This window comes from Pungitius pungitius, chromosome 10 (assembly GCF_949316345.1).
Source record: "Pungitius pungitius chromosome 10, fPunPun2.1, whole genome shotgun sequence".
In the NCBI taxonomy this organism is placed as follows: Eukaryota; Metazoa; Chordata; class Actinopteri; order Perciformes; family Gasterosteidae; genus Pungitius; species Pungitius pungitius.
In genome coordinates this window covers 967,419-991,130 of record NC_084909.1, presented here as the reverse complement: position 1 = coordinate 991,130, position 23,712 = coordinate 967,419, and the positions used below count along the sequence as shown (strand labels likewise).

Sequence of the window (23,712 nt, the reverse complement as noted above, 5' to 3'; positions counted from 1 at the left end):
TCGGTAAATGTGCAAAGATTGAAAGCTTCCGCACACTTTCTCCACATCAGAAATTGGGCATTTCATGGCTGAACTTTTTTTCTCAGAGTCTGTCTTTACAATGAGGAACAGTTGTTCTGCGTTCTCGACTCTGAAGTAACCGTAGTAACCCCCGTTGCAGTAACTAATGGATGCTTCGTCATTAGTGTGCTGACGAGTGACCAAATAAACACAACGGTTCTCTTACCAAATGCACGTCTTTCATGTATTTATTATTCATCACTTTATTGTCTTACAAATATTAAGTTATCCACAAAAATAAAATAACTTAGATAATAAGCATATTAAAACATACAAATACATACATACATTACATTTATGACATTAAAAAAATGCATATTGCTGAGATCTCCCAGAGTTTTCCTGGACACAGTTCTGTGCAAACTACTTATCAAAATAATCGAAATAATCCGCTTTACTGGAAACACTATTCCACATTTATTTTTTCCTGTGCTTTCAACACAGAAACATATTTTCTTGAAATAAATTACACTGATAAGGATCCTCTCTCATACACTTTTCTTGAGACCAAATGCGATCTCCAAAACGTGCGTGGGCAGAAATCAACTTTCTTAATTATATACTTTGACGGCGACATTTAGATAAAAATCCCGGGATCCCCCAGAACTGTGCAGGATGTGAGTGTAGATAAACCACAAGAAGCTTACAGTGTCGCAGCACGTCACGTCACAAAACAGGAAAACACTCTGATGGATGGTACCTTCGGGCATGTTTACGATGTGAGAAACCGAAGCCTGTGCGTGTGCAGCATCAATCGGTTCTATTTACAACGCTGGCCAGACACGTGCCCGAAGAAAAGGCCTGGTCTATGCACTGCGACGGCCGCCTCACGTCACACACCACACACGGACGACGCGTGGGCCGTTGTCCCACTCAACGAAGGACAACGCATCGTGTGCCACCGGGCCGACCTCGCTGTGCGCACACAGGCTTCGCTCTGTTTGGAGTGGGTCGTATTTCAACACACTCCTGTTAGAGGGCAGGAAGTGGTTTGTGTTTTCGGTTCCCATATGAGGAATCAAACTGATGAGTGGACTTTCAGAACTGTATTTTATTAGATTATAGGTTCAGCTACAGTGATTCGTCATTGCTGTATTTTCCTCATGTAAAAACCTCCTTAATATAGCCTTTTATTTTAAATTGTCCATCCGCCTCGGGATGTGTGTAAATATAATGTATTGAGGGGTGTCGTCCCTGTAAGCAGGGTAGTAGACTATCTATAGAATAAAGTAAGCTTTATTTTTTGGTGTGACACAATAGTTGCTGTAAACCTTAAAAAACGTCTATACTGCCCTTAAACAAGACACTAAATCCTTAAGTGCTCCAGGTGTCAAATGTCGATCTGATGTCAAATCCCGTGCATCGTGAATCCCGATGTGTGAAAAGTTCGTCTCGGCCTTTATATGCTGCTGGTGCCGTGAAGCATTATTATTTTCTTTCCGCATGCAATCTAATGGTCACCCTCAACTTCCTGTTTGCTTACCTGATATCAGGCAAATGTGTGTCCGTCAACATACGCTGATAACACACTTTTTTTTCCTTTTTTTTTTTTTTTAAGGCCCAGATGTCAGATTCTGAGCTTTTAGATAGTTGACTGATTCTACTTTTATCTCACGAGGAAAAGTAAACATCCAAGCTCTCCTCGCGTTGTGGCATGTGTACACATTTTAACCGACATGCACGTCTCTCTCTCTCTCTCTCTGCCGGCTCGACCACTTCACACTCTGTTTCTCGCTTCCTCTGGAAAACAGCGGTCCACCACCAAAACATATGGGGCACATATACTACAGTCGCATTCCCCTTTCCAATTTATAGCCTTGATTTAGAAAAAAAAAAAAAAAAGCGGGGGTCTCTTTTTCTCTGTGTTTCTCTCTGGTGTTTACAGTCTCTTTGTGTGTTTTCTTCATTTACAGACACTGACCCACTCGGTTATCCTGCATTCTTCGCACACCACGTAGCAGCACCAGTGGAACTTGCAGTTGCAGCGCTCGCTGCGCGTCTGCTGCAGGATGTTGTGGCCCCTGCCGCAGCACAGGCTCTCGCAGTTGTCCATGCCGGGGCTGGTCTTGTTGCAGATCCGGCCCTGCGTGCCCGCCGAGTCCGACCCCGGGGCCCGCTCGCAGAAGTCCGGCGACTTCTCAAAGTAGACCAGCTCGTTGGCGCTGGGCCGCCGCCGGTGTGTGTGGTGGTGGTTGTTGTGGTGGTGGTTGTTGTGGTGGTGGTTGTGGTGGTTGTGGTGGTGGTGGTGGTTGTGGTGGTGGTGGTGGTGGTGGTGGTTGCTGTTGTGGTTGGAGTGGTCGAGCTGCCCGGTGTTTCGGTTGTGAGCCTTGATGAGCGTGGCCACGTGGAAGCGCTCTTTGAGGAGCGAGCCCACCAGCCGGAACTCCGGGGTGACCTGCCAGCAGGTCTTCAGCTGGCAGCTCCCCGACGTCCCGTGGCACTTGCATTTCCTCCTCATGTGGTCGAGCACCACCTGCAACAAAGGCAGATGGAGACAGACAAACGTGAGCGGTCGGGGGGGGCGGAGTGAGGAAGTGAGCAGAGGCGAGGATGAGGAGGAGGGGCTTGGAGTAGGCGAAGATTAATGGCTTTCTTAATTACCAGCTACCTTTGAAGTCTAGTATACACAGGTACAGGCGGTAGCGGACTGCATGTCATAATTCAAACCTGATTTTTTTCGGGTTGAATTTGTTTTTGCACCATTAAGAACGACACCGTATAGCGAATGATGCATAGCTCCCCCGAGGAATATTAGTCCCGCATTTACCAATCCAGGTGGTCTGGGCCTGTTGTCAAACACAGTGATATCAAATAACACAGATGGATGGAGGCGTTTCCTAAACAGACAGTCGAATCATTATTCACGTTTTAGCTTCATGCATGGCAAACATGTAATGGCACATTGGAGCATTTACTGTGTTTTCACTTTGATGTTGCTTGCCAGTGAAACTACACTGTTTATACTTTATTATGTCACAAGGGTACAAAAGGTTTTTTTGTACACATGGTGGAGCCGTTTATCAAACCGCTCCTTCAATCGGGCCACCGTTCAAGTACCACAAAAGGTCCAAAAGGATTTTGGGGATGTCAATTGAACATGTGAATGCACTGAGAACACAACATGCTCAATCAATCACACGGCATGCCCCTCGAGTGCTAGAACACACACACACACACACACACACACAGGTACATCCCCCACAGCATGATTCCTGTTCCTCTAGGGCATGCGTATGCGTGTGTATTGTGCTTGTCAGTCATCACTTGCTCTAAACTTAAAGATCCAATTACCAACAGGAACACTAAGGCCACCCAGATTACTGACAGATGCTGCTGCTGTTGCCACCCCTATCAACACACACACACACACACACACGCAAAACAATCTTGCATAGTTCAACACATTCCGTACACATGCTAGCAATAATGCTTATTTCCAAACAAAGCACGAGTGTCACCCACACGTTCTGTGTCACCCTCGCAGAACACCCTCAGCGAACCACAGTTGTGACCAATTTAAAGGAACATCATCCGGATTAGTAAGAAATTAGAGTCCAACCCTATCCGTTATTTCATCGTATCCATTAGATAAGCAGCAGTAGGACAGGAAGGATATGGTAGGAAGGATTCATATGTATTCTGTAGTAGCAGGACAATCCTGTTCCCCACTTCTACAAAGTCAAAGTCAATTCAGGCGGCTGCTGAGACCAGAGACTTGACGATTCCTACTCCACTTTTTCTTCAGAGAGAGCTACAACAAGTGGTTGAGGGCATCTTCTGAGGCAAGTTTTAGAGTAAAAAAATGAAATATGGATAATGTTTCCTTGTTCTGGAGCAAAAATATCTGCTATTACTAAGATGGTTATGTTACTATCACTCATCACATTTACCTTTAGCTGACCCTTTTCTCCCATCCAGATGAACATGAACAGATTACGTTAAGCATTTTACGAGAATTAATTGAACGTAGCTGCTGTGACTTTAAATCATTTCAGCTCTGCATTTTGGGTAAACGTGGGTCTACTGGCGTTTCGGAGTGTTCAAGACAACAAAGAAGCTGTCCTCCGCGGTGGGCAGAGGCTGTAAGACGTTATCGTAAACAGCATTATATCAGCTAGAAAACAGCACTTGCACTGAGTTCAGATTGCAGTGTTGGGTTCAGTTTTTAAGGGCAGAGGCAACCCCAGAATCACAAACGTGCTGGCCTTAAACACACAGCAAAGTCTGTAATCATAAAACTCTCCAACCCACTTAAACCTTAAAGGGACCAACTGACCAAGTCATAATTGCATCCACATTGCTTCTGTTTGAAGGTACCTTCACACAGCAGGATGGGGGACTCAAAGGACAGTAAAACAACAAAAACAAGTTAAGTGTTATATTCAATGACATTTTGTCATATTTTGCCAGAGGGAGAAATAAGAAGGAGATGTTGTTTTCTGAGGGATTTATGGACTACAGCAAGATGACATGAAAACGACTCGAGGCAACATGTGGAAATCACTTAAACTGTGACGCTTCCAGTAGCAGGCTACAGCATGTCTATTCTAGGATATTAAAAATAAATTTACGACCAGGTTCATAAATTACCTACAAATAAAATGCATTTAGTGTACACCAAAATACAACCATGATTCTGGAGATATGTATTCATATAGTAATGGGAATGTTGTAAAACCACTGTAATTTTGAAACCGTAATCAATAGAATAATACCAATGTACAGCTATGATTGTATTCAATGTAATGTAATCTACCAAAATGCATTCATGTAATACTTCGAAATCCAAGCTACATTGAACTCACCAGGAGACCACTCCCAGGGGGCGTAGCCACTGACTTTCACACCTTTACTGATCTGTATAAATACTTGTACTTTTACTTCTTTTTTAGCACAACACCTTTTCCTTTATTAAATACTTTTGATTTTAACTGTTCATTCCAAGATGTCCTCCGTCCGTCTGGTGTTTCATCAGTTTTTGAACGTAACACTATCCAGGAATCCTCTGTACCTAATGTTTACCATTCATTGCAGCAAAATGCAATCAACCCTACCCTGAACATTTGATTGCCCGAACCACAGCGGGGCAACAGTAGCCAGGCAGAGTAAGCTTTGGGATTTCTCCACATGCCGACTGGCTGAAGTGGGATTAAACGGGATCACGGGGCGATTTGGTCGTTTCAGCCTCACCAAAATCACCACAGCTTCCGTGTGTGCAATGGAGTCAGCGGCTCGCTGGTGCAACGTGAGATTAAATTGTTAGCTTGTGGGGCTACCTAGCTTAACTAGCTTGTAGCCTTCCCAATGTAGCGACAGTTGCCAGAACCAAGCAGCACACCATTCACAAAATAAATGTTATGTGTAGCTACATGCAGTGTCGCAAACACGCACGTCTAACACATCTGTATATTAATGATATCGCAATAATATCCAGGTTAAGCCAACATTAGCAGCTCTATCAAGTTTCTTGATTGATTGGATATTGGGAAGTTTGCACTCACAAACACAAACGGGAAGAACTTTATCAGTGGCGGTTGGAGAAAAACTGATTTAATGTTTCATTATAAAAGGAGAACGCTTTCTAGATGTAAAGAGAATTCCACGGTGATAAATATTCAAAAATCAACATACTTGACTGTAAGTCCTGTTGATGTTCTGTGGATCCTGTCAAACACACAACGCATGCCGCACACCATGTTCCCTGACTAGGAAGAGCTTAATACAAGTTTGCAGGCTCCTAAAAAAACTCATCAAAATGAATTAACTCTACTTCAAATATTCTTTTAACGAGCAGTCGAAAGGCAAGGCCTCAACAGGTAATAAATGGGAAATAGGGGAGCTGTCAGCTCTTGCAATATTTTAAGTGCTCTGTCAGAATGTCATGTGAAGTGCTGATCCATCCAACAAAAGAGCTGAGAAACACAAGTTGAGCACATTTTGTACAAGAGGAGAACAAGAAAAACCCGAATATAAAACGAGTGACAATGATACGGTCTTTGTCCCACTGCGGTACGTTGGATTGCTTGCACGTACAACGAGGGACGTATATTTGCTTCGAAAGTCAACGCCGGTCGGACCGCAGTTAGAAACAAACATCTGGCAAGTTTTAATTGGCTTAGACAGTAAGGCAGAGGCTTCTATAAAGCAACCCCACATAGAGATCAAGTGCAACATGTTGGTGGCAGATTAACACAGCGGGCCGCATGAACGGAGGAGACCCGGGGGGGGGGGGGGGGGGTCACACAGGACCAGAGCGAAGCCGATCCACCTTTCAATGCAGAGGAGCAAACTAAGTGGACCAAAGATCCAGGAGCTTTACTTCACACAGAGCGTAAGAACCTGAAGCCAAACAGACAAAACAATATAAGTGTAGGGTTGACCAGTTCCATGGCTAGCAGGGGACCACAGACGTTTCAGTTCGGTGGAGTATTTCACAACTAGGGCAACTCCAGGCTCACACTTTGTCACGTGTCGGAGCGTTTGTTTGGCCTACTGACCCGACGAAGCCACCAGTGTGTTGTGGCCCATCAATGGCATTTTTCGCCGTTCAGGCGATGCGAACGCGTGGATTTGTCATCGCAAACGAACATCAAGATTTGGTGATGTCAATGCTGACCAACAAGTAACAAAGGGGGACTCAAAGCGTAGGTATTTTCTTTGTAGAGGTAAAGTCATGTGACGCCACCAATCTTAGATGGATGGAGGAAAAATCAAGTGACGAAATAAGCGATTTGCTCTTTGTTTTTAGATAAAATAATGATGACGTTTCTCGACATATTAAGTAAATGTTCACATGTGTGTCATAAGCAGCATAAGTACGCCTTATTCCTTGCTTCGTTGGGGGCCTTATTTTAAATTGTTGGCGAATCCATGTCATCACCACTAAGCGCTTTTTGGGAAAATCCTAATCTACCGTCTTTATGTCCCACAATCGACCCTTCCTGCTGATAAACTGCGGACCAGTCGCCGTGCTGCCTTGTGTTTGTCAGTTCAAAGACAGTCTGCTAAACGGCCTTTAAAGCCGAGCAGAGAGCCAAGGCGAAATCAAAGCACACAAACAAATCCCCGAGCAGCACATTAAACCCAGACATCACTTTAAACAAATCAAACGCCTCGCTTCAAAAGAACAGTTAAGCGTGCGCAGACAAATACGCACGCACACATGCAAACACAATGACATGCAATTACTGAGCAAAAGCCTATCTGTGTACAGTGAGAACTATATTATAACGTTTGTGTGTGTGTGTGTGTAGTATTCACTCACTGTTAATTGCACACAATGTGCGCAGCTCTTACTTAGAGACTCTTGTAAAATGTCATTACCAAGCATAAGCACTTCCACCTGCAGAGCTCTTTCACCGTGAAGCACGTGTTGCACGTACGTGAAAGTGTCTTGTTGTTTGTGCGGTGCAGGGAGGGTCGGATGAAACAACCCTGGAATGCAGAGCACGCCACTGACGATACGAAGCGGCCTCCGAAGGGCCCGGAACCACGGGCGCGCTCCGATCCAACGCCCCCCTCTGGGCCCTCTGCTCTCGGGTCAAGTCGCAGATGACGATAGGACGACACCGAGGTGCATGTTTCGTTTTGCCCCGAGAAAAAAATAAAGAAGGGAGACACCAGCTGTCGGGAAGACAGGCGCCCTGATGGTTGATGGTAATTACTCGCCAGTGACACGGGGCCCGACTGTTGCGGAGCCAGCGCCGTCTCCGCCCGCCTAACGGAACGCGGCAGGATTCAACAGGGCCGCCGCGTGGCGTTGGGGCCTTGCGACGCCAACGCAGGAAAGCGCGCCAAGCGTTTGTTTTCGAGGTGTGCTCACTAAACGATGGAGAAGAAGGCCTCGGGAAGAAAAAAAAACGAAAAAAAAAACTTGGCCATTAAATTTACTGCCCCCGTTAAGTGTTTCCATCTCAAGAGCAGCCACTTCAAGCATGTAGGAGGCTTTTAAAACCGCTGTTATTAACTACTGAACAGTAGCTGGTTTTGGTTCATTGCAACTAGGCCGTGGAGGGCTGAATCGTCAATTCAGACTGCTTGAAACATCAGAAGGTGTCCCACACGTCAGCCAGGATGTAAGCTACTTATCTAACAATCATTTTTAGTAACACAAAGAGTAAGTACACATGTACTCACGTACTTCTTTTGTTAATCTAAACAAGCAGCCACATGTTTATGGGGTCAGTGACACGGTGACATCCGACCTCGGGCCTTAATGTCCCGTGCCCTCTCCTCTGTGCTGAGCATGATTTCTGTAATCAGCCCCGCCAGAGAGAAGCTGGAGGAGGCAGAGCAGCAGGGGGGAGGGGAGGGGGGGGGGGAGAGGAGGGAAGGAAGGGCGAATCTCTTTCTACTTTCCGCCCCGGTGTTTGAAGTCTAAAATCTTTTGCAGGGTTTTAAACATCTGTTTCCAAACTGCCAGCAGCCACTAATTAGGGCTAAAAACAAGACGGAACGTCGTGAGAACCCTGGGGTGGGCATGAGGCGACATGCACACCCCACTAAGAAACCACCGCATTCCTCCGCATAAAGACTACTTCTCTGAAAAGGGGGAGTGGGGCTGGGGGATGGAGGGGGGGGAGGGGTTGGGGGGGGGGGTGCGGGGCGGAGGTGGTGTTGGGTCGGTGGGTGGAAAGAGATACGGGAAGGGGAGGTATTATTTTGAAGTCCCACCTGTGTGGGTGTGTGTGTGTGTGTGTGTGTGTGTGTGTGTTTCGAGGCTTTCTACAGCATGTGCCTTGTCCCCAAGGAGCGTGTTATTAAGCCGCGCACTGAATCATTCTGAGGTTGTTCCTTCGGTGGCTTCTTTGTGTTTCTCTTTGTCCCTCTGAATGTCACACTGATTCAAGAACTGATCCCCGGTCTGTGTTGAGCTGTGACACGACAGCCCTCTCACATGATCCACGTGGACAATTATGAGTCAATTCATTTCACGTTGAATCTTTTCTAAAAAAAAAAAAAAAAAAGAATAAAAACGAGGTTTGCCATCGCTTCGACGTTGAAGCCTTTGAGTCCAAGTCTCCCCTGTTTGATTGATGCTCCGGTTCCCTTTGCCAGAAAGTTGTGTGAGGACACGTTTAGAATTTGACTTTTCCCCGGGGGCACTCCGCCTGTCAAATTGTGTAACTGGATCACTTTTATGAACTTGCCTTTAATGTTACATGATTCACTGCGTAAAGTTGGCCTTCAATTGTCTCCGGCTCTTTGATATTTAGGCTCCCACGTCACCAAGTAAAGTAACCCCAAATTCTCCTTCTGTCAAGTTGTTGCTTCCCGTTACACCTACGGGGAAAGTTGGCCTCTCTTCAAGTGTACAGCACATCCCTCTGGCTGAATTTACAGCAAAGTGAAGGTTGGTGATTATCACAGCAGCCTATGTTGAACCCGGTATTTACCGTGTTTGACATATTAGGGACTAAAGTCGGCCTTTTGACAGGATGCCCAACAAGGAGAGACCAACCTGATTTAGATGGGGATGCCCTTCGTCCATCAATTTTTGAGGAAGAACGTGGCTTCAATGAGTTAAATAAACACAACACGAGGCCACGCTGTGACCTCACTTCATCCACGCAACAACACGAGGACCCCAAAGGTACATGACCCCATTTCATGAGCTCATTACTACTCAGTCACATCAGCTCTCACCTGAAGTTAATACCTCCAAGTCCACTGGACTGGAATTTCAAGTCACCAGTTCTATAACTATTTCCACCACTGCAGCTACTGCAGGAAGGCCATCAAGTTGGGGGCTCCACATGTGTGTTTTGTCTTCATAATCAAGGAAACAACAACCAAACTGATTGAGGGATACGAGCCGAAACAACTGCAGAGGAAACGGGGAACAATGATGATGATGTCATTCATCTCTTTTCTTCCATTTCCCGATGGCACTGTCTTCATATTGACATTTTAGCCTAAGATTCTCTAAATAGTATGCATGAAGGATTACTTCAAAGGGTGTCTTGTCTTCAAAATAAAACTATAAAGGGAAAACTATAACTAACATATGTAGGTATAATGATCGTACCTGACTACTCTTTCTATACCGACTACCTCGTAACTCCGAATTATTTTCAATTGCTCAAGTGAGAGGCAGATTTTTTTTTTTTTTTTTTATTGGCCACAATTGGAACATCAAAGGCTTGACCTTTATTCTCTAGCCCCCAAAAAGCCTTTCATTGAACCTCCCCTGCCGGGTAAATCGCATGCAACATCCAAGATGGCGCCGCAGATGGCTGCCTCGGGGTTTCGGTGCGCTTTGTTTTTAGTTGTTTTCGTCATAAATTGTGTTTCCTGTTTCACTTGTCACTTGTCACTTTGTTTAGCTGGTGCACTTTATCTTTATTTATATTTCTAATTTTATCTTTATCTCTTCTTACTTACTAACCCATAGCTTTAGCGTTAGCGTACTAAGGCTACTAACCCCTAGCATATATTTTTATTATACTATTTTTATCTTATTGCTGCACAATGTTGTCGTTATTGTACTGTCCTCCGTCATGCACCAACCGCCAAGACAATTTCCATGTATGTCCAACATATAATGACAATAAACGTTTCCTGTTTCCTGACTCCCGATGCACTCAAACAGCCCCATCCTCTCTCCCCTTCTCACCTGTCTCCCCACTCTGTTATTGTGCAGCCTCATGCGTGCATGAATGTCCCGGTTGGTCTCGCGGGCGTCCAGGAAGTCCCTCGAGAACTTCTCGCCGAATTCCACGTCCGGGCTGCAGCCGCCCCACTCCCAGGAGTCCTGGGGGCCCGGCAGGTCCGCGGGGAAGTGCTCCATGACGCCGTGCACCATGCCCTTCCCTCGGTGGATGGCCTCCAGCTGCAGGCGGTGCAGTTTGACGCGAAAGGCCTCCTCGTCCCCGCGCCGCTTCTCGTCACAGCTGCACGCCTTGAGCTTGCCCATGGAGCAGGCGTTGGCCACGGCGTGCACGACGCCCGCCGCTGCGATGGCGTAGGCGAAGGCGCTCTCTCTGAAACCTGTGGGGTGAAAGGACGCCATGGCGGTGTTACGACTCGTGTGGAAGTGGGAAGGTCGGGGAGAGCTGTGTAAGTAGGGAAATGAGTCAGGGGAAGGAAAAGGCTCACAAACACACAAAGTATGAGGAATTCAGCTATTTTATAGTGTTACAGAATTGAGATCATGTAACAAACAAATATACAATAACCTGCCTTGTGTCGTAGATATTAAGCAAAATGTATCCAATTTGTGAATTTGCACCATTTCTCTCCTAAACATTCAGCCGTAGTAAAAGATCTTCCTCTAGTTGGGATAACAAAATAACAAAAGTTTTCACACGTTTGTACTGTATTTACATATGCCAAAGACTCATAAAAACCTGTGGAAACATCTGAGACAATAGCAATTAAGTGTTCCAAACACTTGCGTACTTTGTCTCTGAACACTAACAGACCCTCAGACTCCCATGGCGGGACTGACAGAGGACCCAGACACTGAAACCGAGGGCTGTGAGTTCTTATTTTCAAGAACACATGTGGCCTTGCAACTCATTGCCGTCCACCTACTGTCGCTCTACCTCCGCCTCTTACATCTGCTGTGCTGCACCAAACATTTCCTCTGAATCCCAGCAGTGCGGCTTTCTCCAAGGACGCCACAGTCGGATGCTCAGTAGCTACGTGCTACGTGCGGTAAGGTCACCGAGGCCGGTTGTGGGACAAACGGAAGCTTTTGCGACATCAGTACACTCCACGGCGTGCACTGATGTCGTTAGAGCTGGTCTTGCTGCCTGTAAGCAAGGTGCCTTGGGTCCAATGGAGGGAGACTCACTGGCAGTCACTCACTTGTGTGCGGAAACTTGTGAAGAAAACATTAAAAGGAACCACTTTGGAGTTTATAGCACAGCGCCTGAAGGGCAAATGATTCAGGCTGCTTTATGGAGTCGAGTAAAAAGCTATTAACTGGAACTAACCCTTTTAACACTGTTTGACGTGTTTCCCTGACTGTGTGTTTAAGTCAACTTTTTTCTAAATTCTATTTCTTGACACTGGGGACATAAAAAGTTGGACAAAACGCGACTACAAGTGAATGAGGAAGTGACGTCACATTGCTAACGACTAGACGGGAGCTTAGTTTGCTGAAATCAGCTTCACAAATAAGTGTTAAACTGTTGTTTTGATGAGAGAATATCTGTTAACATACATTACTAAATTATATATATAACATATGATAATAGCGGATTTGCTTTTGTATCGGCACATAAAAGAAGATGCATAATTAAACTAAATAACTCACAATCTGCCCCCCGACCACCCTGACACCTATGCCCAGAGGAAGGGACGGCACTTGGGCCCATCCTCATACATAGAAAGCTGGTTTTAGCTCCTGCCCTGATCTGGGCCGGGCTGTGCAACCCGGACCGCTGGGAACAAATCAATCCAACAAATAATTTATTGGCCCGCGACACGCCCGGCTGAGCTGATGGTCGAGGTAGTGACAAAATGAATTAAAGATTCAACGGAAACTGTCACTTTGTGTTCCAGAAACCGACTAAACAGGCCCACACTTTTGCCGCGGAGAGTTGGCAAAGTGCTGAGAGCAAATCCACGAGCAGGAAGTGAAAGCTTTGGGGGGTGCCCCAGCAACGGGGAGAAATTCTCCTATTTCTATTTTATTTTCCCAACATCCTCTTTAACACAGTTCATTGATGCAAGCTAAGGATCGTAGGCCCGAAAAAAAGTTTTCCGAATCAATCGGGAGCGAGAAACGTGGCAGAGCGGGAGAGGATCAGAGCAGCAACTCACCCAGTGAAACTAACATGGAGAACCCCTGATACACGACTCCAACACTTCCTCAGATTATCAGAAGACCGGAGGAAGCTCTGCGGGCGTGTGTGGAACAGGTTCCAATATACGTTTGTATGTGGGTATTTCCATGGTATTATGCATGCGTGTAACCGTGGTCCACTGAAGGCACCGGCCTCCTTTTGCAGCTGCAGCACGCTAACGTGCAGCCTTTTCTTATGGCTTCCGTGGAGATTTTGTGAATGTATCAACTCGCAGCAGATGAATCACCCAATTTAAAGGGGTTGTTTACGTCAGTGGTTTGGAGTTTCTGCACCCAAGGCAAACCAGGGATGCCAGACAAACAGCAACGGCCTCTGCTAATAATGACAAACGGCCTTTCAATGAGTCAGTGAGGAGTGAAAGTAAAACCACAGGTGTGTGACCGCTGAATGCATAAGTGTGGGTTTGATGTTTGTATTTTCGTAGAAGAAAGAATAATTTATAGCAACATCCCTCCAGGAGACATCCGACAGTTGAGTCTTTTGATTTTCTTTGTGAAGAGGAATGAACAATCCAACAATCCGATGACACGATCGAAAACGATACTCTGAAAAACCCAGATTCAAACGGCTTTTTAAACATTGCATACTTGTGTATTATAAATGTATCATAGTTTATCATGGCAAAGTCTGTGCACTATAGTTTGATTTTTATGTCATTATAATTTGCAAGAAGAGTCAGTGGACACTTGATCTGCGTCTTTTTAGTGAAAAGGTATTTGCTAACATTTCAACAGTCATCGCAATAACTAGATAACAATCTGCTAATCTTGTTCATCGTGTAGTAAATAAAAAGTCTAACCCTATACCAGCCACCGGGTGCTTCGTCTCTTAGGGGAAAAAAAAACGATGCCTTTTCCAGCGCGTAACATGAATGAGTCTGAAGGGCTTCTCAACCAAAGATCCTCTTTCATCCTTTGTGGCTTAGTCGCAAAGCTCGGAGCTCTGCCATCCGTCGTGGAAACCTGGTCTGCATGAGGCTGCTTAATCTACAGGTGACTAACTGCTTTTGATGTCCGTTGTCCTTTTGTACCAGCTATTGGGTTGCCAACAGTCAGAGTCAGAAAGCAGTCTGCTACTCTCTAGAAATCACTTTTACTGTTTTGTGGCGACGTCGAACTTTTTCGATGAACATGAAAAACGCTGCGTGAGGAAAGCGCATCGATGCTTGGAGAATAATTTCACAGTGCTTGTTTAGGACGTGCGGTTTTTCGTGGAAACTAATCTTGCTAAGCCCATCCTTTCAAGATATTCTATCAAAGTGTGTTTGAGGATTAAACCACAACTTTGAAACTGCGCGTTTGTTCTTGGTCGTCGTTCCTTTCAACGGAGACCTTCAAGGTGACGTCCCGTCCCAAAGCTGTGGGCTCTTCTGCTTTTCTCACGTCAGATTTTGTGATGACTTTGCTTATTTTCCATAACTTCATCTTGAGTATCTTACTTCCCAAGCGCAGTGATTACAATGTCTGACAAAGGAAAGAGAATTGTGATTCACTTAAATGAACCGGGGCTGTCTGCCCTTTTTCTGCTGTTTGGTCGGCGTAAAACTGACCTCTCTTGAAGACGATGCTGTCGTAGGGTATTTTGTTCCTGGTCTCCAGGCTGGAGCAGTTCCAGCGTTGTCCCCTGAACTGGTGCTGGCACTCGTGGATGGCGATCTGGATTCCCTGGATCGCCGACGCCGTCACGTCGGGGTTCCTCATGCACACCTCCAGCTGCCGCCGTGTCAAACCTGGCAGCGTGAGACACACCGTGTTGGCATTCAGGATCGGGTCGATGTTGGGCAGCCTCAGGCCTAAGATTTCATTGGAATCTACCCTGCATGGAGCATACGGGTCAGGTTATTGACAAGACAAAACGGAAACAACTAACCTGGGGGACAGGTAGCAAACCTGCCTGACTTGATGTAAAACCGTTAAAGCCCCTTCGTTCACTCGGGGTGGATCTGCATTTAGGCTTCATTTGGGTCAAAAGGCCAGGTTCTGTATCCTGATCTTCTGACCCTCCGACGGTGTGCACGATAACGGCTTTCGGAGTCAGGTGTGGGAGGGAGCAAGGGGGCCGCGTCTACTCGTCGCGCTACAGTGTCGAGTTGTCGAGACAAATTTACCCCTGGTGCTCAAAAAAATCGCCCTCGTCACATCAGCTTTCAACGTTGTGTGGCAAGCTGCGAGGCGCGTCCCCGTAATGAAGGCTGATCAATCATGGGAACACCAGTAATTCAGTTGACGGGGCGGTCAAAGCTCCTTTCTACTTCTACAGAGAAACAGTGAAAGAGCAACAAGGTGCTCTGCTTTTCATTATCATTACAAGTAAAACATAGGCTGTGTCTCACAAAGTCTGCATGATCGAGACGCACAAATGAAGACGATGTGGGGCTGACGGCGCGCACACTCACACACACACACACACACACACAAACACGGCCACATCTGCGTGCACACGTGCTCGCGCAGCCAGATGTGCACGCACAAATAGCCAGGTGTAGGGAGGAGTGTGCGTTGACACACACACACAGAGGCGCTCACACAGCTGGAGAAACTTTTCTTTCCATAGCTTCTTCAACGTGTGTAACTGGAGGTTTCTTTTCAGTGAGCCTTTTCAAACAAAAAAACTCACTTAAGAGTTACATTTGCCCGACTGAAAAAGCAACCCGCATTTTGGGGGCATAATTACAAGCTGAAATACGACATGCTGTAACATCAAATGTTCATTTTGTGGTGCCTTATGTCTAAATCTCCATTGCATGTTGAACTGTGTGTCACTGTAATTCCCGTTTGTGTTCCTACCTGTTGTGTTTTGAGAGTAAACCTGTTTCGACATCTTTTGAAAGGGCGACTGTTAATTGATTGGCAGCATTGTTTGGGAATGAGGAGTAACTGGAGGGCAGAAAATGGGCAATAAACTGTAAGAGTAGACTTATGTTTCCTTCTTTATGCTATGTTTTTAACGGAAAACGAAGGTGATGAAGAACTTTTGCTTAGAGAAGGTAAATGGACATTAGTGCTGTTTGAACACATCAAAGTTTAATTCCCATAAACTAATAAACGAGGCTATACGAAGAAAATAGGTAGTTTTAAAACCCACTTTTATTAAATGCAAATTCTAAACAGAAATGCATTTCAGTGTAGTAAACTCAGATATGAACTTATTTTTGTGTCAAGTCGTACCTTATTAAACTCAACTCACCTTTTATGCAGGAGACAGAAGACCACCAGGATACACGTTAGTCTGAGGACCGACTGTTCCATGTTGCACCTTTTATTTAAAAAAAAAAATTACGAAATGAAATAAATAATAAAAACAAAAGTTTTCAAAATAAAGAGCCAATAGTTTGAAGTCCAGTATTCCTCCGTAAAAGTTCAGAGAGGGCGAAACAAACCCGCGGGGGTCAGGTCAGGATTCTGACAGCTTCCAGCGACGTCCAGATGTGCCGGCCAGCGGAGGGACACTCATTAAAAAAAAAATCAAAAAAACAAAAAAAACCACCAAAAAGTTTCCTCCACCTCTCAACTTACTGAATGGAGGAGGTTGTGAATGTCAGAGTTTCAAATGTGATCTTAGTCACACGTCCCGGTAAATCTCCGTTGCGTTGATGTAACATCCGAGAGGGTCGAGGCGCACGCTGCTGCCCGCTGGTGCCTCCGCGCGCTCCTCTGAACTGCTGCGCTTCGCCGGCCCACTTCTCTCTGCTTCTTTTCTTTGTTTTGTTTTTTAAATGTTTTTGTTGTTGAGTTTTTGCGTCACCCAAAGGGAGAAGAGGCGCGCCGAGTGAGGTCAAGTGGCTCGTTAGAGCGGGATAGAGATCCTTTTAGATAAGGAAAGCAGAGCCTGCGCCCTCTGCGAGCCACGACATTTGTATCCACGGGAGGAGGAGGAGGAGGAGGAGGAGGTGCGCTGCAAGGTGTGGACTACACGCAGTGGCAGTGTGTGGCAGAAGTTAAGAAGGTTGGGTTGACTTTCAGCGCTCTGGTTGAGGAGGAAGATGAGGAGGAGGAAGGGGAGGAGGAGGACAGAATGAGGAGGATGTTTATGATGGAGCAAGACGGACTTGTTTCATTTTTTCGTGTGTGTGTGTGTGTGTGTAGAAGTCGCGTTGCATAAAAGCGTCAGCTAAATAAAAAATGTTACGTCAGAACATAATTGTACACTTTGTATTTCCTTCAATGACAAAAAAATAACGTGGAAATGAATTATTTTACATTGCATGTTAATTCTTACATTTGCTTTTTACTATTTTTAACAACTTAAAATAACTTTAATGTACTGGCTCACTGCTTTCAATTCAATTCAATTCTATTGAAAATATTTTGTGTTTCCCTTTCATGAAGTTTAAGGATAGAACTGATATTAAGAAATATCAGGATCCAGCAACGACTTTTAACCCCTATACAAATACACTTAGACAAGATATTTGGGAGCAGCACATTTTCAGTACATAAAACCTATTCTTCATAAACCTTGCCTGTGTGTCATGGCCTTTCATCTTTGATTATGAATTTATGTAAAGTACTGCAAAAAGCTCCTTTTTTTGATGAAGACCACATGATATCAGTCAGGTTCAGAATAAAAATCTGATATTCTTTTTTTATCATGATTATTTAGAGGCTAACTTTAAGTCTATTTATCATCTACCATGATGACTTTTTGTATTTCCCTTTTAGATGATTTTCCATAAGGACGCTTCATTGCAGCGATTAAATAATTCACAAAATGTCGGGTCTGTGCTCAGATTTTGGTCAACGACCTCAAATTATTCACCGACTATTCAGTCAAAGTCAAAGTGGTTCAAGCAAACCATTAAGAGCTGTTTGCATGCATTAAGACTCCCAACATGTGTCAGGAATAATGACTTTGGGGCCTAGTTTTTTTTTCCAAACTTGAATGACAAGTGCAGGTCCCAGCAGGCAACAGCACGTCACATGTTCATGCTGTGAAACTGTTACACAACATTCATAATGGAAGTTATATGGCGCGCACACTATAGTGAACATCCAGACACATGATACACACAACTTCCACATCTGGTCCAGAGTCTTCTGCCAAAGACCCGGTCTGCTGTTTTACTCTATTGTGTGTGTGTGTGTGTGTGTGTGTGTGTGTGTGTGTGTCCCACACACGTTCACTCACATTCATTAAAAATGATATGGGAAACATTTCAGGGCTATTCCCAGTTCAACTTGACTCCTGTGTCTCAAGACACAAAACTTTATTCATGTCAAACTCTCCAGCCAGGTTCATGACGGCCTGTTTTGTGGCTGAACATGTTTTTTTTTTTTTTAACATGATGTTCCTGCAATCCTTGAAAACATTTCTTTATCTCGCGCTGCTGCGTGAAACGTGAACCTGCCGAGCACTTAATTCAATAACGGGGGAAAACAGCGTTCCCAACATTGCCAGTCGTTCTGTTGAGTTCAGTGTCTGGCTCAAATAAACTTTATTGTCCTGCAGGGAGCGGCACGGGTCACGGTTTCACAGTCTGGTGCCATCTCAACACATCATAGCTCATACAGTATTCAAGAACAAGTATACGGTTGTGGTCAAAAGTTTACATGCACTTGTAAAGAACATAATGTTGTGGCTCTCCTGAGATTCCCCTTATTTCTACAGGTCAGATTTTTCTCTGATTGAGATACAAAGATACAAAAACCTTTTATGACTCTCAAAAAGTGACAATTGTACGCTTTTGTTAGCCATCCACACGCTTCTGGCAAGCTTCTCGTTGAATCTTTGACTATTCCTCTTGACAGAGTTGTTCCTCAGCGTTGTACACGTGTTCTCAAAGGGATTTAAGTCAGGACTTTGGGAAGGTCATCCTCAAACCCTAAGTTCTATTACCTCTTGTGTGTTTGGAGTCATCGTCCTGTTGCAACACCCAACGGCGCCCAAGTCCCAACCTCCGGGCTGACGATTTTAGGTCATCTTGAAGAATTCGAAGGCAGTCCTCCTTCTTCATTCTCCCATTTGCTCTCTGCAAAGCACCAGTTCCATTGGCAGCAAAGCGGCCCCACAGCACAACACCACCACCGCCGTGCTGGACGGGGGGGGCCTGGTGTTCTTGGGGTTAAAGGCCTCGGCTTATTTGCTGGGCATCGTGGCCAAACAGCTCGATTTTCGTTCCGTCCGACCACAGAAGTTTCCTCCAGGAGGTCTTATCTTTGTCCTTGTGATCGGCAGCAAACGCCGAGCCTTAGTCGAGCCTCAAGGTGCCGCCTCAGGAGCGAGAGCTTCCTTCCGCTTTTTCCCATCCATGCTGAGCTCCTTTGACTTTACTAGTGGATATAATAGAACTTTATCTTTGCGCTGGTTCGGTTGAATGAATCGAGCTGTTAAGTCTGGATTTTATGACTAAAGTAAGTTAAAGTAAATGCCCACGTGTACAATGCAAATTCAGATTATGAGTTATAAAACAAAAGACATTTTTTCAACTAATGAAAAAGTGACATAACAATTTATTTTAAAAAAAACAAGAAATCCTGGATTTTAATCAGCATTTATATCTAAACAAATGATTCAGTTTTGTCTCATTTAACTCTTGTGGGGAAAAAGAAAAAAGCGATTTACCACGTTTTATCCAAATGTGGAACTATTGCTTCAAACTAGATCAAAACTGTTCTCAGAAACCAGATAATCTCCCTCCTAACGAGGTAGTTCATGGTAACCGTGGTGACCGTGGTCTGATTACCTCTGTCACGCTTGTAAACTCAAAGGTGACGTATAAATGGTGACGTACTATTTTCCTTTCACATAGGAGAGCTGTCCTGTTACGTCTTGACGTTGGTATATTTTACGGTAGAGCGTTCATTAGTTTGCAGCGCCCCCCACCCCCCCCTCTTTACTGCTTGAACTTCATTGTTGCACAAGTAGCGGAGCGGTTGTCATGGTTACTGTCACCATTTGATGCACGCGGAGGACAATAACGAAGCCGAAACACTGTTACTACTTTCTGAGTCTCACTGTCTCTCTCTCTGTGTCTCTGTGTCTCTGTGTCTCTGTGTCTCTGTGTCTCTGTGTCTCTGTGTCTCTCTCTCCGTGTGTCTCTCTCGGAAGGGAGGTCAAACAAAGTTTATGTTTCTTTGAGAGTTTTGGATCGAGCTGGCGATAATGAGCAAAGCAGAGGGGAGCAGAGGTTATACAATTACAAGGCTCAACTCTAGCAACAAACTGCTCAAAAGCCAAGTCTTGGCTGTGTGTGTGTGTGTGTGTGTGTGTGTGTGTGTGTGTGTGTGTGTGTGTGTGTGTGTGTGTGTTTTTGTAAGCGTAGCAGACATAAATAGAGGAGAAAAACATTATGGGTGCACAAGGCTGTCAATAAGCACCGGGGTTTGAATGCCTTTGCATGCAGGGACGCTGTGATGTTGTGTGAAATGTGGAGACCAAGGGAGGGAAAAGGGAAATGACACTAGAAGGTACAGAGACAAATGACAGGGCCCAGTTTTCCATATCGATGGAATCTCTGTGTTCTTCACTGGTTTCCAGCTTAGAGAAATCGCAGCTCATGTTAAAAAAAAAAGTAGTAAATTTCCTCGGGCATGGACATAAGATATTGGAATTCTTAATTTGGCAGGTCCACTTTATTAATTCAATATAATGAAACCATCCAACCAGTCATGCGAGGCTTTGCTGCCAATGTTCCACCTTCTGGTGCCAGTAACACGTGCACGTCACGAGAGAAGCGCTCACACAGCGCTCCCTGACTAGTGCATCTCTGTTGCAATCCGAGCTTCAAGACCCCATTGTGGTTTTAATCAATTAGCCTGTCACTGCGGGGAATCCAAACACCCCCGGGGGTTGTGAGAACTGGCCTTCATATTTCGGGTGTTCCTGGCGATAAACAGAATGTACGCAGAGAGAACATGCCTGAGGGGAAGCAAAACTTTACTCAGGATCCGTTAACAAAACACGCACCTTCCCTGATTTCTATTGGAAAAGAAAATACTGCTGTAGGTTAACGGAGAGAAGGAGGGAGAGATTAGAATCACAGCTCGCAACAACTGCCCTGCTTGGAATTAGCTCACTGCGATTTCTTAATGAGTAGCTACATCCTTTAGAAGCATTTTCCCATTCATGTCTGAGCCACTCGAGCCAGTTATCTCACTCACTAACGCGAGCGTAAGCTTTGAAGCGTTGGCTTTCTTTACTCTCCACACTCGTCCAGAAACGACACGTGGTTTAAACAGCCAGCAGAGCACCAGACCGTGTATGGTTCTCCAGTAGGTATGTGTTGCTTTGTAATCGTGGAGGGGTGATAAGACAGGTGAATCATGCCATCAGGAAGATTTAAAGAAATGCACTACCTGTGTGCATTCATGCGCACGCAGTTAAATGCCGCAGTCTTCTTAAGTGCTTATTTTTCTTCCCGCCTCACTTACGCCTGCGTATCTCTAAATGGGAATGATTACAACATGTTTGCATGCTGCTGTTGTCTGTCTTCTGGAATATGTGTGTGTGTGTGTGTGTGTGTGTGTGTGCGTTTGTGCTTACAAACATGTTTCATCCAAAGCGAACGACATAGCGAGACTCATTATATGGATCACTAAACTACAAATGTTGATAAGAAAACCTTTATTTTTGTGGCTTTTTGGTTCTCAAAAATGGAAGATCACATATAAACACACACACACACAGCAATATGTAATATAACTCTCTATCTAACAACACCTCACTTGACTTTTCTGCAGTGTGTTTCACCTGAGTTGCCATTCTTTTGGGATCATGGTTGTCAGCGGCCCCCTCAGTGGAGTCTGGGTGGGACGGAGGCATCGCTACGCACTCCAAGGCCGCCATCTGCTGTCCAAAAGAGAAAATGAACGGAGCGTCTCCATCCGCCGCGAAACAGATGTGGTCAAATGGTTCTATGAACAAAGCTCCCCCCCCCCCACCCGCCCCCCCCACCCGTGTTGCACCTACGCAGATAGATACTCTGTGTCTCCCCATCAAGGCACCGCAGGACTGTTGGTGCACCAACGATCCTGTTTATTGACTCTGCCTTAAAGACAAAAGAGATCCCTGAGCCAACGCAACCACTGTTGGACCGAAGGCCCCCCCCCCCCCCTCCCACCCCCCCCCCTCGGTCTCCCATCGACCTCTGGCGGCCATGTTTCCACACCCCAAGATAACAGAGAGAAAGGCGAGAAAAACAGTTACGGAGTTTGATGAATGACATGAATCGCGAGGAAGGGCCGATGGGAAGAGACTGAGAGCGAGATGTGGGACAGATGCGGGGGGGGGTGGGGGGGTGAAAGAGATGAGTAAAAGACACATTGTGAGGTCATCGCGATGTTTGTCCACCCACGAAAAGGATGTGGGTCACCGAGGGTTTCTCAAGCAGAGTGTTGTTTCAGGGTGTTGCAACGATCACGGCTTCCCCGACCAAAGCGCTTCTATCTCCTCATAAAGCGCCGCTCTCCAAACGGGGGGGGTTTTGCCAAAATACATTAAAAAAAAAAAAGTATTTTAAAAAGAAACTCACTATGCTTTATCTGCGCAGCCATTTGACCCGACTCGGGGAACAACCCACTGCTTGATAAGTCATGCTCCGGACGTGTTTGGCTAAAGGTCCTTTAAGCTGAGAGGATGCAATGTTTCGCACAAAATGGGTCCGTCAGATCTCACGGCACCGGCGGCCTGGTTGGGCGGCCCGGTGGGCCTCAGGCGGCGGCTGAGCCGTCACCTCCGGGGTCTGCATTAACTCCTGAAGATTCCTGTCTCCTGCACACACACTGAGCCAAAGTGGAGGTCATGCGTGTTCCTGTGGATGTGTGCAAAAGTCTCAAAAAACAGGGAAATGCACATTTCATTTGTGAAAGAAGGGAGCGCGCTTCATTTCACGGCCTGAATTAAACACGCGCATGTGTGTGTGTGTGTGTGTGTGTGGCTGTGTGTGTGTGTGTGTGTGTGTGTGTGTGTGTGTGTATGTGTGACCCTCCCACTCCCACAATCACAGTCATTGGTATGAGAGGAAACCCCACACAGTCGATCTCCAGATGGGCCCTTTGTGTAACATCTCCCTGCTAGACTGATGGAGAATTGGAGGAGTTCCCACAAATGGAGGAGCATTATAGTGTTGGGTTCTCTCACTCAGTTTTATCCTCCTCCTTCATTAATAATTTCCCCTCCCTTGTTGCTCATTTCCCCTGCAATGACCCGCCCATCTATCATATTTATATCATCTCATCCATGATATAGCTCTCCTCTTGTTTTTTTTTCGGCAAGTGTGCAAGAAATGAGTGGTAAGTATGAAGATCAGACCACCTGGACTCCACTGCAGGAGATAACAAATAGGAGGACTCTTCTTGTCTGACTGATTTACGGAAATGAGTCTCTGCAGCTCAACAGTACTTTCAGTGGTAGCCCTTCATTAATGCTTGATGCAAGGTTGCATTTGGGTGTGATAAGTGTGTACGAACCTAAAACTCAGCTCTTATAGGGACAACGTTGCACTCCTCATGTAACATTTCCTTCTCAGAGGTACACATGGGAAAAATGGCCACTCTCTCACACACACACACACACACACACACACACACTGACAAAGGCAGACACGTGCAGCCGCATGCACGCAGATGTCGACAGAATACCATATTTATACCAATGCTCCAATAAATCTAGCTGCTGGCTTGTCTATTTTCTCTGGCTCAGGCCCGTGCAAAGGCCTGCGCGGCTTAAAGGGAGACGGAGAGGAGGGCGGAGGTGAGGAGGTGAGGAGGAGCGGTGAGGAGGGGACAAAAGGAGCTGAGGTATCAGAGCAGGCGAGGAGCCCCCTGGCATTTTCTTGTTCTTTGGCCCACCTCCGCGCGGCTCAAACACAACCGCTGGCCCGACTCTGCTACACACCTCT

At 45.6% G+C, this 23,712-nt stretch overlaps 1 protein-coding gene across 3 annotated transcripts; it reads right to left on the bottom strand.

Annotated features, from left to right (window-relative positions):
* Nucleotides 1–1,887: 1,887 nt before the first annotated feature.
* Nucleotides 1,888–16,753, bottom strand: wnt10a (wingless-type MMTV integration site family, member 10a). Of its 3 annotated transcripts, none has more exons than XM_037489555.2 (5): nt 16,391–16,753; nt 16,062–16,130; nt 14,425–14,690; nt 10,676–11,049; nt 1,888–2,533 (listed from the first exon to the last, which is right to left on the bottom strand). In XM_037489555.2, the coding sequence occupies exons 1-5, from the start codon at nt 16,474–16,476 to the stop codon at nt 1,964–1,966; spliced, it is 1,365 nt and encodes a 454-aa protein (XP_037345452.2). In that variant the 5' UTR covers nt 16,477–16,753; the 3' UTR covers nt 1,888–1,963. The 3 variants fall into 3 exon arrangements, with proteins under 3 accessions (XP_037345452.2, XP_037345455.2, XP_062421176.1); XM_037489558.2 differs by having other exon boundaries at nt 14,425–14,604; XM_062565192.1 differs by having other exon boundaries at nt 16,062–16,753.
* Nucleotides 16,754–23,712: the final 6,959 nt, after the last annotated feature.

What these genes read in the sequence shown, in the direction of transcription:
- wnt10a (XM_037489555.2), bottom strand. Translation starts at nt 16,476, where the DNA reads ATGTTACATCAACGCAACGGAGATTTACCGGGACGTGTGACTAAGATC. An exon ending in TTCTGTCTCCTGCATAAAAG is followed by an intron (nt 14,691 to 16,061) that starts GTGAGTTGAGTT and finishes TGCTCCATGCAG; the next exon opens with GGTAGATTCCAATGAAATCT. An exon ending in ATAACAGAGTGGGGAGACAG is followed by an intron (nt 2,534 to 10,675) that starts GTGAGAAGGGGA and finishes CCTTTGTTGCAG; the next exon opens with GTGGTGCTCGACCACATGAG.